The 17,095-nt window shown below is 45.1% G+C and overlaps 1 protein-coding gene across 2 annotated transcripts in view; it reads right to left on the bottom strand.

Moving 5' to 3' along the window:
• Positions 1-12,505: 12,505 nt before the first annotated feature.
• Positions 12,506-17,095, bottom strand: part of KIAA1328 (KIAA1328 ortholog) — a 171,879-nt gene continuing 167,289 nt past the window's right edge. For both annotated transcript variants that reach the window (XM_042028740.1, XM_042028741.1), the window contains one exon: positions 12,506-15,778. In XM_042028740.1, the coding sequence (XP_041884674.1) occupies positions 15,562-15,778 (217 nt within the window). In that variant the 3' untranslated portion in view covers positions 12,506-15,561. The remainder of the gene's footprint in view (positions 15,779-17,095) is intronic.

Here is a 17,095-nt window from a genome sequence, read left to right as displayed (position 1 = left end):
AGAGCTAGGAAGGCGCTGGTCACCCTTACAGAAAAGCACTCTCTTTTAGGGCTTTTAGAAATACAGATCTTACCTGCCTTCTACACTCCTTTAAAGAACAAGATGCAAAAGCGATCTCTTCCCCAATGAATAAAATCACTGAATTGAGAAAGGAAGTGTACCAGGTGGCTCCCACTCTTTCCCACCTTTAAAAAAAAAAGGGAAGAAGAAGAAAAGAAAGTAAGAAAAAAGGCTTTGAGCCGTTCTTCAAAGGCTGTCTGATTTGCTTTGAATAATATAAAATGATGATGGAGGGAAAAAAGAGAATATTAAACTCAAGGCTGTAAAAGCTCTGTACTCAGGCTGAGCCACTGAAAAAGATCCGCGTACACTTTTCATGAAATAACCACAGTGATCCCCCCTTGTCTCTGTAACAGCTGGGGGATCAGCAGCCATGCAAACCTGGGCCCAAACACAGCCTGGGGAGCAAAAGCTGGGGTGCTTCCTCCCTGGAGATGTTTCTCCCCTGGATACATCCAAATGCCCCGCACCTCACTGCACATTTCTCCACCAGACTCCCCTGTGTGCCCCTGTCCTGGGGCAGAGCTACCAGAGATGGGAGGCAGGAAAGCAGGAAAGGAGGGACACACAGAAAGAGAGGGGAAAATGAACGAAAAAGTATTTTCTTCTGAGCTCCCCCGAGAAAATTAGTGTGAAGCTGGAAGGAGCTGATTGCTGTCAAGGCCTGCCAGAGCCCAGATAGCCAGCTGCAGTCCCCAGGCACAAATGTGATAATAGCCAACAAGCTAAAATCATTAACAGTAACGATTGCCTCTGGAAAGACCCCAACACCTAGGAGGAAAAACCAGTGACAGGAGAGGGAGGAAAAAAAAAATTAAAAGGGAGCAATTGTTATTTCCTCTTAGCATTTCTGCACTCTGTTTTCCATAACCCTCTGATCCCAATAAAGACTGCCTCACCTAGTAATGGCTCAGTCTAGCTTTCCCCAGCTGGACTCCAGTGGTCGTTTCTTCTCCCTTTATTTGCTGGTGGGAGAGCAGAGGGAATGAGGGTGGGGGAGGAGAGGCAAATACTTGGTGAAAATAGCCATCACCTTTAGCTGGCTCTTATGGATGTTAACTACTTCAAAAAAGGGATCTTTATAGCTTTGGCTGGATGAGCCAAGCCCATGTGATGAACATCTGGGGTGCCCCCACAGCCGATGGCACGTGACACAGAGGGAGGGAAAAGATCCGTTTCTCCAGCAGATCTCTAAAGTAGAGGCAAAAGGAGTACGGGAGTGGTCTGTTCTGGGATCAGTCTGGAACAACTTCTTCAACAACAGCTTGGAGAAAGAAAGACTTTGCAAGTGGTGCCAGAATTAAGGGACTGCTCTGAGCTATGCTCAAAGAGAGATTTGGGATGGATATAAGAAAAAGATTCTTCCCCATGAAGACAGTCAAGCACTGTCAAAGCTGCCCAGACAGCTTATCCATCCCAGAGCCTATGGCATGCCCATTCCTAGAGGTTTACAAGAACCATCAGAAAAAAGCCCTGGGCAATCTGGTCCAATCTCAGAGCTGGCCCTGCCTTTAGGAGGATGCACCAGAGACCTCCTGAGGTCCCTGCCAACCTGAATTATCTTGTAACCCAAATCAGACACCTATGTCTCTGCTCTCTGGTCACACAGCCAGCTTCACCATCCTTGTTCAGTGAGTACATCTCTGCCTACTCCAGCATCCTGATACTCCTGGGAATGGCTCTTTCCTCTGAGGAATTTTCTGCAACAACCAGAATTGGGAAGCAGGCCATAATGAGTCTGTGTGCTCTGTGTCAAAATGAAACATTTTCAGCTAAGGCCCTTGACTGCAAGTCCCCTTAAATCTTTAGCAATTCTCATTCTGCAAACCTCAGAAAATTTCTTCTTGCTTCCCAACTCCTTACCCTGTCCAGGCTTTCTCTTTCTCTAACCTCGTGTCAAAGCAAACTCCAAGTGAGCAGCCTTTGGTCAATCAACTGCTTCTGCAAGGAAGGAAAATATCAGCTTTTAAAAATAAAAACACAGACTTTGGCTCCGGTTTTATTTGTGAGAACATTGGATTCATGCATCGGGTTTCATGCTTTATCTTGGTACACCCTCTTGTACCCCATCCAGGGGTAGGCAATGGGAAGCAGGAAAAGTGTAAGTTTGCCCCTGAAGTATTTGGCCCAGAGCACACCCTACCCAGGACAGTGCTAATATTAGAAGGAGAGGAGTACATTCACCCTAAAAATCCCCAGTTTAATGCAAGGCTACATTTACCATGTTCCCTTTGGACTCATTTGCCTTTTTTGCAAACAATTCTCTGCAGAGCTGTGGCTGACATTCAGGAAAGAGCAATGAAGTGGAGCACCAGCAGCTTTTGCACCAGCCAGTGAGCCCATTGCTAAGCTGCTTTGTGCAGAAGTTGTAGAAATCACATCCCATGCTGATGCTCACCTTCTTGGGGAGCTGGCGGGGAGGACCATGTTCCTTTCCAAAGATTGTCAGGGCTCAGAGAAGCATTTAGCAAAGCCACACTGAACCTGCTCAGATGCAGCTGGAATTTGTAAAATAGGGAGCTCTTCTTCCAAAATTAATTCCTGGTTTTGGATTTCTCTGATGTAAAGAGTTTAATTTTCCAGCTCAGAAAATTCTGCGCTGTTCCTTTAGTGAAGGGATAGGAAGGTCCCCTGCCTCCCTGCTCGGGACCAGCAAAAACACCAATTCTCAGGCTGTTCTGGGAGATTTCCTCCTGCACCTCATCTCACCCACAGGGTATCCTCACGTGTCCTTCAGCTCCAGGTTCAGTGTTGTGGTGGGAGAACACTGCACCAGTCCAACAGCACTGACCCAGGAGAGGCTGTGTGATCCTCAGGCCTGTGTGAGAGCAGGCAGCGACCTGTGGGGTTTGTTTAAGCTCCCCCAGCACCTGCTAAATGACCTCTAGCAAATCACTCTGGATGACCAGCACATCACACTGTCCTTAGCACCCCCAGCCCCTCAAGGAACTTGCCAGTGCAGCACACACCACTCAGGGATTTCAGAGACCCTGCCAGACCCCACCATCCACATGGGTCCACAGTGGCCTTGGCATGTCTCACCTTGGCTGCCCTAGCTCTCCAAAGGACCACAAAGGCTGGCCCACACCTCTTCCTGGCATTTTCTAGGACGTACTTAGGTAGTTCTTCTGCAAGTCTGGTGTCTTACACTGCCTGTTGGGTTATTGATCAGGAGACATGCAAGTGGGTTTTGGGGTGGCAGTGTGGGAATCTGTCCTTCCCCTGCTGGACTTTACACTGAGGCCCACTGGAACATTCATGCCATGGGTGGATCTTGAGCTCTGAGCCATGGGATGCTCCTCAGACAGCCCACTCGAGAATTTAACAGCTTTATTTGGATATGCAGAAAATCCCATATGAATACACACTGGCACAAAGCTTGAAGGAACAATTTCATGAGCTTCCTCTACTCTCACTACACTCTGAACCCCTCTGCTGCGGAAAAGTGAGTTGGCCAGTTCTCCTCTTGAAAAGAAGTGCCCACGGATACCTAGAGAGTGTCTCCAAATACTGAGAGTAAATCGTGTCAGATCCCCAGCTGGAAGAAAACAGAAGGCAGGGAAAGAAAAAGATAAAAGTAAACAGAAAACTTCTTATACCCTGAAATGGGAACTAAAAGGTGGAGAAATCCCACATGAAGGACTCCATTCAGAAATCTTGGCAGAGTTTCAGACATCAGACTTCACAGCCAAGTAACTGATGGCAGAGATAAGAAAAAGAAACTATCAGAAGTGTACACAGTACACACATCACCTTGGTGTCTAATTAGCTAAAGGAGTCTGAGTCTTTACTCAAAAGTAAAATTTTTCCCAATGTACACAAAAGCTGATTAAACTTTAACCCCTCCCCATAAATTAACAAAGAAGAGACCCCAGTCAAAGCGATATGGTACAAAACTTGGTCAGACAACAAAAGTTTTGGACCTCTTATCTCCTGTTTACCTTCTCTATTGAGATTTCCCATCCTTGATGAAAGACTTGCAATTTTGATTTTTTTTTAAGGAGTATGTCTGTTGCTAAACCTCTGAAAGCTCCATGGCGTCACTGGACTCTGAACAGACCAAGACTGATTGTCTCTTTTTATAGAGCAACCTGCATCTTACACACCTTCTGTCCCCTCACAGAACACCTGGGAAGGTGGATATTCCCAGTTTTTGTCTACACTAGGTCGTTCCGTGTGAATAAAGTATATGAAAAAAGGACTGGTCACACCACACCAGCAGCTCCACAGGCACGTTCATTTAATGTCAAAGAGGTCTCTCATCTCTTTTGGTTAATTGAAGGGGTCTTACTTCAACTTATCTTAATTCTGAGTGTTGAAACAGAGTCCTGATTCAGTTTAATTAATCCCTTTTAAAAATGAATTTGAGTTAATTCTCCCACAGGTCTCAAAGCAGAGAGGTGCCCAGAAATCACTATGTGGCTTAATGTTTAGAATGAGATGGAACTCTTTCAGGGTGAACTACTAAACCCCACCTGAAGATTTCATTTTCCTTATTACTGGAGATTGGAGGAAATGTTTTCATTCAGAAAGCAATTATGGGCAGTGCTGCCATGCCCATGGTTTGATCATAAGTTTGATGAAGTGGAAAGGTCACAGCTCTTGGAGTCAAGTGTTAGGACGATATTCCCATGTGCCGCATAAGTTTATAACTGAAAAAACATTGAAAAAAAGCTTTGAAGCGTAATAATAAAAGCAAAAACAAGACCTCAAATGCATTAGTATTTTTCCAAATCATGCATTTTTTTCATACTTGTGGTTGGCAGTGTAACATCCAACAGCATCTGCAAAACACTAAGTACTATTTGAACAGACTAAATGCTTAGGAAGGGAGCCAGAAAAATGTTCATAGCAAAATTTACCAGCCCTTAAATTTAATTACAAATCCAGAACTAAAACTGTGTTCAATGAAAATTTCACTGTGGTGAGTGCAGTAGAGATGGGCCTGAGCCAAGAGGGAGCAAAGAAGCAAATCCAGAGCTTAGGGGCCTGGACATTGTTCTGAACTTCACAACTGTGGAACAGGGATGAAAGACCTGGACCTGAGCACCATTCAGTTTGGGGAATTCAAAACCTCTGTCAATCACCATGGGTAGCCAAAGAGTATTTTCAGAGCCAGGGGATGCAGGAGCCCTGCCTGCAGCACCTCCCTTCCTCCCTCCCAGGGGTGTCTCCTCCAGCTCCAATGGGGATTGCCAGGGACTCTGCAAATTTGAAATCCAGCAGTACCACATGCACAGAGTGGGCAGACAAGTGAGATCTGGCACACACCAACAAATCCATACTGATGAACTTTTTTGAAGCAGTCCTGGCCAACAAAAAATCTGGCTTTTCCCATCTCTTTCTTTTTCCATCTTTCCAGTACCTGCCCACCTTCCACCCAGTGGTCAAGTCTATAAGGTTTTCAGTGACTCTGAGGAGGAGACTGGGGTTTTTTCATTTCTCCCTCCACCAGATCTCATGGAGGTTTGGCTGCCCAGTGTCTCTGTCCAGGGAAGTTGAAAGAAAAAAATGAAAAAGCAGAAGCTGGCCCCTGTGCCCATGGCAGCTGATGAGCCTCAGCTGTGGATAACACCAGGCACGGGTCATGTGCAGCCCTGTGGTGCAGAAATTCTGTCTCACAGGATAAATGCTCTTGTAGCTCTGCAACATTGTCTACATTTATTAAGTGAAATCACTGCCTGTTTTCTGCAGCATTAAAAGTGAGCTGGAGTACAATATATTTATTGATCTCTACTAAACACACCCTGGGCCTCCCTCCAGCTTCCTCTCTCCTGTTTATTCAAGCAGAGCTCAAAGCACACACACACACCTGCATCCCCAGGACAGGCTGTGCCCTGTCTATGGAACAGGGGACCCAAAACTGCTGCCCCAGCCTCTGTGTTTCACCTCTCAGCAGTGGTGCATTCACACACACAGGGGAGTTGAAATCACCAGGAAGGAGATGGAGAGACAAGCTGGTGAAGGGACCACTGGGCAGGCAGGACACAGCTACTGGAACTGGCAGGAGAAAGCAATGGGTGTTGGACTCCTGGGATTAAAAGGAGAAGCACAGATGAGGAGGAGGCTGATGGAGGTATCTCCACAGCTTTCCCTGGGCTGGGTATCAGGAGGAGCAAGAGTCCTGCAGCAGGAACAGATGCCAGAAAGGACACCAGAGCACTGGGGTGGAAGGGACACAGCTGAGAAGCCCAGGCTCACGCACAGCCCATAAGGCAGTGAATCCCACTTTGTTACTGCTCCTTGCCCTGGGGACCCACGGCAGAGAAATGAGCCCCTGGATTTATCCCCCTTTTCCAATTAGCCTCATTTCCCCTCCTCCTCTCCCTCCGCCCTGCTGGAATCAATCCTTGTCCTGGCATTTTAAAGGGCAATGTGCACGTTTTATGGCTGTCCCCTATAAAACCATTCTACATGATAACACATCCAGCCCTTTATTAGGGACGTTTGGCAAGTTTATTGGCCAGACATTTTTCTGCACTGACAGATGAGGTCCTGCCATCACTTCTCTGAGCACAAGAGGCCCTCTCCCTTCCCCTCCTCCCCTTTCCCGAGACGTCCAACCCCGTGATGCCAGCAGCCCACAGACATCCTCAGTGCACCATCAGCCCTCCCCAGGCAGCTGAAGTCCTCAGTGTCCTACATCTCACCTGCAGCCAGGTGAGGATCAGCAGCAGGGCCACCCCCGGGAACTAGAAGCATTTAATAACCTCTGCTACAGCCACACCCACCAAAGACCCTTTAACCCTTCATAGCCAGGGAAATGCTCTTCCCTCCCAGCACAGGCATCCAGAGGGGCAGATTTTCACATCATGACAGGTCAACTCCTCACTTCCCTACAGCAAGCCTGTGCCTTGAGGAGCTGGAAGGTTTTTAGGTATCTTGGGGGGTAATTGCTCTCATTAGATACTAGAAAACCAACTGGCCTTTGTAGTTTTGGGCACTGTGATGCTTTGCCCCAATCAACCCCGATCCCAAGGTCATCACAAACATGAGACCTCGTCCCTGCAGCACTCCATGATGAGATGAAGCTGGGACACAAGTTCAGCAGATGTTATGTGGGGCACAGGGGCTCTGCTTCCCAAAAAAGCCAGAACTGCACTGCCAAAGTGGGTTTGTCTCAGCCCTCGGATGCTGACGCCACCGAGGCTGTGTCTGTGCCAGCTCCTCCTCCCTGTGAAGCTGGGAGGACTTGATGTAAAGCCAGCTGCAAGTTTTATTGTCCTGTGCTCACAGCTGTCCATGTGTGTAAGAGTGAGCAAAAGGGTCAGCGGGGGTTTAGTGGAGGGTCAGGGATTAAGAACAGAGACTGAAATTTATCTGAGTGCTTACCCGGCGCTTCCTTGCTGCACTCCAGGGCCACTGGCCACCGCTGAGGGGTCTGCTCCCCACATGCCAGCACAGCCAGAGGGGATGGGTCCCTGGGAATACAGAGCAAGCAAACCTCTGGCTCAGGTCACATCCCAGTCCGGCAGCTCCTGGGCAGTCACCCTTCCAGGTCAGACGGTCCTTGTCACCTTGCAGGTGCTTTGATGGCACATTGCACATTAAAATGGGAAGCAAATACAAGGCCATGCTGTGATTCCCACCCTGCAGGGAGCCTCCCAAGAAGCTGCGGGTTTCAGTCACTGATCTTGACCCGTTGCTGCTGTTTAACCCTCAGCAGGGCCACCAGGAGCAGTGGTGGGTTCCCTGCACCTTCCAGCCCCCCTGCCCCATGTTGGTTCACATGTCACATTCCCAGGCTGTGTTATTCTTAAGTGCTGTAAATCTCTCACTATTATTCTCCCACTTGATATAGTGAGCTGTGTCATTTTGAAAGGAAATACATAACAGTATATTAAAGAAATCATGGATCTCCTCATTCATGTTTAAAACAAATTTATTACAATGTAAGAAACCCTGAATAGCATGAATTTATTATAATGATTTAAGGCTCCTGGCACTTGAGTTAAAAATGTCTCTCAATAAATAACTTTCCCTTGAAAACACAGCAAATTAATATAGTTTACCATTTCCAAAGTTATATAAATCCAAGAGGCTTAAATCAACAGTACGCTGGATAAGATTACTGTTGCTCAGCCAGAGACTGGTATCGCAGCTCAGAAGGATGGAAAAAGTGGTGAAAAATGAATGGCTTTTTTTTCTTCCTTTTTTTTGGTCACCTTTCTCTCCTTTCCACCACCCTAGGCTATGTCTGCTCTGTGAAAGTCAGACTAATGTGAAACAGATGACAGCAGCTGTGGCCTTTGCACACAGGTATCATTAAAACAGAGCGGCTACTCCACCACCAGACTCAACAAGCACCGCTCTGATATTTCCCCAAAGTGCCTCCAACGCACACAGCCCCGTTGCTTTCCATAGCAGTGTTTTAATTTGATTGCAACCCAGGAGCTGAGATGTCTCCAGCTTGGCTGCCTCCAATCCTGCTGCAGTCTCCCAAGTCTAAAGCCAGCCTGGGGCTCTAAAAAACTGTCTGGACTCTCACCCTGGCCCCCGTACAGGAATACGCGTGCATGAGGTAGGAAGGGAAGTGAAACCCCACATGTGGCCATAGCCATAAGTGGGACTGGCAAGTTTTTGCCTGGCCCAGAACTTGCCCTAAGAGCTGTCTGTGGAGCTCAGCAGCTGTTGGAGACAACAGCAAGAGCACATCTGTGTGTCCTGGGGAGTAGTGGGTTTGCTCAGCTGCGTGCACAGCTGGGTGCCAGCTCACAGAGAAAAATTCTCACATTTTCTCCCTCCCGATGGACCTTCCTTCTCCACAGGCCACCCTGCAGCAGGAAGAGCTCGGCATCATCAGCTGAACAATGAGGCAGCCCTTCCCAGGCAGCCCTTCACTCAGCAAGGTCTTCTATGGCTTTTTACTTTATGAAAGCCTGATTTTTTTCCTTTTACTGTCAGCACGTCAATTTTTTTCCACAACATGGGTGATGACTACTTTTTTAAACAAAGTACAGTACTGGTGACATTCTGACAGTGTCAATACAGCCAGAGTACACCCACCTGAGCATTTCAACACAGGAAGTTAGGGCTGTTAAGAGTCAGATTGACAGCCTCGGTAAATTCAAGTCCTCTGTTCAGCAGACGACACAGAGTTATTAGAAGCAGACAAGGCTTTCAGGTCATCCAGTCCATCTCCCACCCCACCTTTTAATTGTCTCTCTCACCCATGCTATAAATATCTGACTTCTCATCTTGTTTCCTCATTATGTCAATTATAGCAGTCCCTGATCATTTTTATTACTCCTCACTGAGATCTCTCCAATCTGCCAGTAAACTCTCTGGTAATGAGATTCCTGTGCTAAAGGCATGAGTGCAAATAGAGGGGCACCAGCTCCACTGACAAGGAGCCGTTTCCTCTGCAATTCAGAGATGTCATCGCCTCCTCACCTGCAGCTCAAGTCTTCTCGTCTGTTTTTGTTGCTATCACCGCCTTGTGCTTTGTTCACTCTTCCCCTTCTGAGAGTTTGTGTTGTCTGGGTCTCCCCCATCCCATCAAGAACGTGTCTGGCAGATTGTTTTCAAGGTGTTTGAGTTCACAGGTACTGCACCCACAAGTTCATGCTCCATCCCAAATTGAGTCACACAATCCTTTTCTTTCGTGCTTGGTATTCCTACTTCACATTATTCTTTCCTCATCAACTCTTCTAAATTCAGCAGGGTCTCCTGGTTTCACTTCTTACAGAATTTCTGCTTCAAGAAACAGAACCATGATCTGAAGTGCAACCAGATCAGGTACCCAGCCCCTCAAAATAAAAAAGGCTTCTGAAAGTGGCAGAAAGGAAACGCTGTGCAGAAATGAGGCCACACTGTCACCATTTCACATCAGCAGCACTGGAACTGGGTATCCTGCTCTACTGTAAACCCTTCAAGATGCATAAATGCTAGAGAAAGTTCAGAAACAGGCCCTCCAAATCATCCAGGGGCTGGAAAAGACATTAGGACACAAGGCATAAAGGATGCCATCTCAACAAAGAGAAGGCTGGACCAGGAGTTTATCACTGCCTTTGGAGTACTCACAGTCTGGCAATATGGCAATTTTGTAATCCTGTTTCCAGAGGCACAACAAAGTCCAGTGGCTGGAAATTCAAGGTAGATAACCTCAGCCTCAAAATAAGGCAGTTTTGTAGCAGCAAGAATAATTGCATGCTGAAAGATTTTGACAAGGCACTTTTAAAATTTCACTGCAACTTCCTCACAGCCAACTCTAATTCAAGAATGAACTAGATTTTGTGTCTGTGAATCCATCTTGTCCTTTCCTTCATTATCAGGCCTAGCAGAAGAGAGGAGTTCCCACACTGTTCTTAATGCTCACAATGCTCAACACCTTGTGTTTGGGCAAGTGCTTTAATCAAACCCATGCTTCAAGGTTTTACCGTAGTTGCCAGTAAGCAACCAAGAAAAATAACTTTCTTCAGCTTTTCACTTTCCTCTTGTCTGTAGACAGGAGACCAGAAAGAATGAACTCAGACTGGTTATTCAATGTTCTGAGTGAAAATTATTTTGTTTTACATACTCAGAATGACTCCTGAATTAAGGAAACTAGGCTCCCACTGCAGCTCATGGATTAGTTTGTCTCCTAGGACCACCTGGCCATCTCTCACCTCATGTATGTCAGGACTTCACCTCTCAGTGACATCTGAGCGTATCCAGTTTAGCTCCCCAATGCCTGAAATGACTCCTTCAAGCCTCAAAATACATGAAGTCTGAGAGCTTCAGCTTCTGTTCAGTAGGAATGTCTGGCCCATATGCTTCTGCTCTTACAGATTACCATTCACAAATTGGTGGTGGATACCTCCAGCGCCTTCTGCTGTGGGCACTAATATAAGTCACAGCCCCTCTGAGATGTGGCACTAAACACAGTTCAGCACAGAATCCACAGCATGCTGTGGAGGGAAGCAAAGCGGCTTCCCCAGAGCTGGGAAACAAATCCAGTTCCCCCCCAACCCATCCTTTTCCTGCAATTGGGATGCTCTTCCACCCGTTAACAAATGTGGGAGTCTTCAAGCATCAACATTGCCCAGGCCAAGTTGGGTTTCTTGCTCTTTTTGAGATGAATTCTGTTTTCAAACACCCTTGTCAGGGATCACCATGAAGCTCTGCTACATAGCCATGCCAGAGATGCTCATGGTAGTTGTCTCTCAGCTACATGAAGCCACAATATTTTAAAACACTTATTGTTGCTGTGAGCAGACAAGCCTTCAAATGATGCAGAGAGCAGCTCTAGATCAGGAGAGGCATTTTCCAGAGGAAAGCGACCCAGTCAGAGCAGACTTCCTTGCTTCTGCTGGTTTAAATCACCTCATTCAATATTCTGTGTTGTCTTATGTAGCATGTAGTTATGTAAATTTATAAATCATACACTAATTAGCACACAATTTCATAAATTTAGTAACAGTGAAAAAGGAGGTTTCTAACTAACCAGGCTGTGCTCTCTCCCCCACAGATGGTACAAATTCAAACACAGCCTGGAGGTCGTATTTGAGAAAATCTCTGCTCCAGCTTTTAGAGTTTAACCCCAGGCTCACGTGCACTTTCAAGGACTGTCTTTTGGATATCTCAGGCTCAATCTCTCTGAAGTGCAGCTAAGACCCTTTCTCTCCTTCCTTAACACCAAACCTCCATAGCTCATTGGATCACTGCAAATTTTATTTGTTTATTCTGATTCTTGCTATATCCAGTCTCACATTCTTCAGTCACCTAAGTCACCATCCCTTGCTAGCAATTAAATTCAGTCCATGCCCTGGGTTATACCCGGGTTCTGCACAATTGCTCTCCATGTGCTCTGGCCTCTCTGTCCAGCTGCTCTAAAGGGGAGAGGCTAAAGGTAGGTCAAGGTAATTTCCATCTTTCCCTCATTTGCCAAGCATCCCTTGGACAGTAGTTCCCCAAATGCAGGAACATGATTTGGAAAACGGTGTGGAGTCATAGGCTCTTATGGGAACCAGTGTTTGAAGACATTTCTCACTTTAAAGTACAAGCACACAATTCTCCTTTGCCAGCTTACTATAGTTTAACTCATCCCTGCCCTCTGGCTCACTCCCACTTCATCTCGACCTTTGGTGATCCTTTGGTACAGTTCTCTGCCTTGCATCTTTGTCCTTTCTTGCCTTCATCTCCATCCTTTCTTCCTTACACTTTAATTCACTTTTTTGTCCCAAAGCATGGTGCTGGCTCTCCAATTCTCTTCTCCTTTGTATTTTGAGACCTCTCCCCTACCTCATGCTCCAAAGGAGGCCTTGCTCCTTCTCACAGCAAGACCCATGTCCTGGAGAGGAAGAGAAGGCTTAAGACAAGTTTTTCATGTATCTTAGCAAACTGGAGACTCACAACATATATGATGTGATGATGTGGGAAGTGGAACACATTGTCAATGGCAGTATTGACATCTGAGCTGGACAAAAATCAGACGATAAGCCAAATGAAAGTCTGGAAGAATAAATTAAATCCCCAGATAATTTATTAGTTTAAGAACTCACACATATAAATACGTGCTCAAGATGGGATTCAACAGCAAGACTGGAGAGGCTAAAAATGAAAAGGGTGTGATTATTACAGGTCTGTGATGTGCAAGGTGCACAAAAGCAGAAACTACAAAAACAGGCAGCAAGTGTGTGTGCACAAACCACGTGGGAAGGACACAAACTGAAGGCGTGGGTAGAAGGCTCAGCAGCAGTCATGTTACTACACAAAGCCTCATGTAAAACACAGTCTGATGTGTAGCTGAAGGATATTCACTGGGAATATTCCCTCTGGACAAACCGTCCAAGGCTGGACCAACTCCCCAGCAGCAGCTCCCAATATAGAAGCTCAAACTTAAAAGGACACTGTCACGTCATTGCTTTTGCTAGTTTAAGTTTTGCATTTCCTCTACTGTTTTAGCAGATGGAAAACAATTCCCCTCCCAGTACCAACTACTGATTTTGTCCTTTCCTATTTGACAATCATTGATTTTTTTTCTAAGGCTATAAATGTTTTAATAACTTCAACTTTGTAGTGCCTCATGGCAAAATATCTTTGCTTGCACTGACTGCTAAACACTATTCCTAATGTACTGCTGATAACTAGAGCAAGAGCCAGCATTATAAAAAATGATTTTCCACAGGGTCTACGGAATTAATAGCTTTTGTTTCTTTTGTCCACATCTCATAGAGAATTAAAGCATACAGCTCTTCACCCATCAGGCGTTTCAACCATCTTTACGCTAGAAAACTTTGCTTCACAAAGGTGTGTCCCCCATGTAGGTCAGACTGACGGACAGCACCTTGAGCATAGAGCCCACAACCCTGACAATGTCCTTTTAAAAAGAGCTACAACCAAAACATACAATTCAAGCCAAAAGTCACCTTCAGAATTAGAATTTTTTATGGACTAAGTGATCATAAGGAATCCTAAAGCAGTTAAATATTGGCACCCACAAAGGAATCAAAGAACAGAATGCTCCCACGGAGTGTTCTCAACTGGGTACACAAAGGCACCTTTCAAGAAATATACATGTATTTTTTGCTGTTTTGAAAGGTCAGTTAGCATTTATTAGAAAAGGCAATTAAAGTTTCAGTCAAACTGGAAAAGAGACGAGAAGCAATTGGACTGATATCAGAGAACTATTTCTCTATAAATGCCAACACTTAAAACACCAACAAAGCTAAAAAAAAAAAAAGCCATAAAACAACCCGAAACCCTACGATCTATGTGACAGTTATCCCCAAGTTTCCTGCTGGTCTTTGTACATTTTTCTCTTCTTTCTCCTCTTTAAGCAGCAGACTACTCAGCCAACAGAATGAGAAAACTTATGTCCCCACCTGCTCTGCTTGGGCCAGGGTACTGAATTCATCTTTGGGGCTCTTAGCAGAAACCTGGGCCTTCACAGGCTCAGGGAGTAGAACAAGAGGGACACTGAACAGCAGATGGACATATTCCAAAAAACTGTAACACTTCACTAAAAGCAGGACAAGACCATGCAAGGACTTTCCACAGTAGTAACTTTCTGGTCCAGCAATGCTGCTTCCCTCCTTTAAACTCCTCCAAGCAGCTTTTAAAAATCAGCTGGGATGCACAGAAAGGGTATCACCTAATTTGTGATTAAGACTGGGCCTGAATGAAGCAGCCCAGAGTAACCTGAGGTTCTTCTTCCCCTTCACTCTCCTTTTGTTTCACTGACAGAGGAGCACGGTGCTGCCAGGGGCTGTGGTGCTCTCATCTGAGATCCACCTCGCAGAGCATCACACACTGCACAGGAGCAGTGCAGGGAGGCAGGCAGCAGCCATACCCCAAGCATTGGTACAGCAACTCAACCCAGCTATTAAGATAAGCATGGTTGCCTAAAGAGACTGTCTGAAAAGCAGTACTGGCCCATGAAGTGGTGTTTGGGAGCAAATGGCCTAGAACTTGCCCATACTGGATCAATTCTACCTTTCCCTCGCTGCAATTTTACTGTGCAAAATGAGTATTTTAGTCTCATATTTCTAGGAACACATGCCAGTGGCTACTGTTACAATAAAATATGAACACTGCATTGTGGAGAAAATGACCATTAATCCTGTAATGTGCAGTCATTTTTACCAATTCGGCACATTTCTTTAAATAACCAAGTACATGCAGTAGATGGAAATGCATTTAAATAAACTGAAATAGATACAACATGAATAATTAAAGCTGGCAGGAAAGTGTGCATTGCGAGCTGCTAGTGGAAATAATTACTGATTTGTCTTATTTACAATGGAACCTGGATGCAGGATCAAAATAGTGCAAGTTAGTGAATATGTCTTAAGACTGCTCTTATACTAGCACTAGTGTGTATTTCATCTTGAAAAGTACATCAAATAGGTTTTGGATCTCTACAATGTCTGACTCTGTTCTATTTCAGGGCTATGTTACCCAGCACATAAACTCTGTCAAAGAGCACTGATTTAAAGAGGAATATAATTCAAACCTGTGCCTAGTACATCAACCTGCAACATCAACTATTAACATTATCAGACACTGTAGAGTTGAGTTTACGATATATCCCCTAAAAACTCAGCGTGTTAAATATCAGAATGTTGAAGGAAAAAGTAGATCATAAAATCAGTGAAAAAGTACTAAAGTGCTTGTACCTTTATAATATGCCAGGTTTTAAACAGACTTGTTTAATTAGAAAATAATCTACTTTGAACCTGCTGGTTCTTGAATGTTAGGCAGTTCTTGCAAACTGCTTTAGAGCCAAAAAAATCGATAATGAAATATACTTCCGATATAAGGCTGGCAAAACTGTGACTTCAATCTATTAGAAAATGTTGTAGATTAAAAAAAATGCTATTTTAAATTGATTACTTGGCACATGAAAGGTTTAGGAAAAAAAGTTAACAATTCCTGATTGGCCTACCCCAACAATATACTTGCATCATGGTAACTAAATCCAAAATGAAACTGGATGCTAATTAGCTGTGTTTTAGAAGAGGGAAAACAAGCAGTGATCACTCAAAGAATTTAAGAGTAGCTGTAGACCAAGGAGTTGTGTCAAATGAAGAAGATCTCCTTGAGGAGCCGGCTCTCTTCCAGCTCATCTGCTCTGCTCCTGGGGCTGCAGGAGGTCTGGCACCAAGATGACGACAGCCTGTGGCTCGCACAGCAGGGCGTGTGCGCGTTGTTCCTGTCAAAAGGTTCTCGGCAGAGGTGTCCCGGGGCTGATATTGGGTTCATAGCTTCCACCAGGTCAAGGAGAGAGGCTTCGTACCTACAGAAACACAGTGAGAAAACACAGCTCCATTAAGATCACAGCACCATGAAGGAATTGAATCCAGTTTTCCTGCCTCCATAAACCAGACTAGACCTAGATTTGTCTGACAGGGGCCACCGGCACAGAACAAATTTTGCTGTATGGACTCCACAACTGCTGTATGTCAGTAATGACAACACAGAGGTACTGAAAAAGAGGCAAGCAAAGCATGGGTGCTCAGGCTATTTTAGGCTGTTTCATCAGCTTTTCTATTTCAGGTGTGTAATGTCTTAGGTGCACTCTGGAGACTGAACACAGACCTCAAAGAGACGACAGCAAAATGCACCAAACAGGTACAAGGCAGACCCACGCTAGCAATGGTAAAGTGACTTATGCTGCACGTTTGGTTTTTTTTGAATAGACCTCTACACTTGATTTAGTTTCTTGGGGATTTGAAAACAGCAGGAGACTTTATTATTATTGCCACAAACTACATGTGCTTCCTGTAAATCTCCGTGTACTATATGGAGTCTGTCTGGTGGAAGCACTGAAGGAATAGAATCTAAGCAAGGTAATACAAAATCAACACTTGAGGCACCAAGAGAAAAGGTAAAGGTGCTAAGCATCATTCAGACTGTCCTTTAAGTGCAAGTGCAGATGTGGGGGAAGGTTGCAAGCCAATATTATCTGGTAATGTGCACTGAATAATGGCAGGTATTTCAGACAGGGACTCTCTATTAATATTCACAGGAGACAAGACCTGATCTAAATACCAGCACAGGATTGATCAGTACAATATATTTCCTCCTGTCCAATTTTAAATGTCTTAAACAATACCATTTCCACTGCTTCCCCACGGAGACTGTTCTCCAGTGATCTCTCCGTGATATATGTAAGAGATATCGCTCCAGAGTTTTACCCAAAAGTCCCCTTTGTTCCATGCTGTTGTTAGCACCAACCTACCTGATGTTCCCAATCCTGAAGTAATTCACACATTCAAAGATTTTCATGCACAAAACATTATTCTCTTTATTCACCCAAATGAAACTATCAGCACAGGTGATTGGATCCATAGGGTACCTCTCTTGTAAGCAAAAAGAGCTCATCCATAGCATGAGGAAACATCTCAAGCTGTTCTCTGCTTTGAGAAAAGCCTCTGATTCTTCTTTCATGACTGTAGGAACCTAGAAAGACTAAGCAACTAAGACAGCTGGGGGAGGTTTCTCAACTCAGATGGGATGAAAAATTCTTAAGAATAAATGTCTACAACAGTTTATGGATGTGAGAGACTAGTAGTGGCCAATTTACGCCTAAAGGCAGACCCCCACCTGTGCT

Source organism: Corvus kubaryi, unplaced genomic scaffold (genome assembly GCF_017639235.1).
Source record: "Corvus kubaryi isolate FWS band 111438036 unplaced genomic scaffold, C.kubaryi_AGA036_p1.0 37308, whole genome shotgun sequence".
In the NCBI taxonomy this organism is placed as follows: Eukaryota; Metazoa; Chordata; class Aves; order Passeriformes; family Corvidae; genus Corvus; species Corvus kubaryi.
This window is presented reverse-complemented; position numbering and strand designations above follow the sequence as displayed.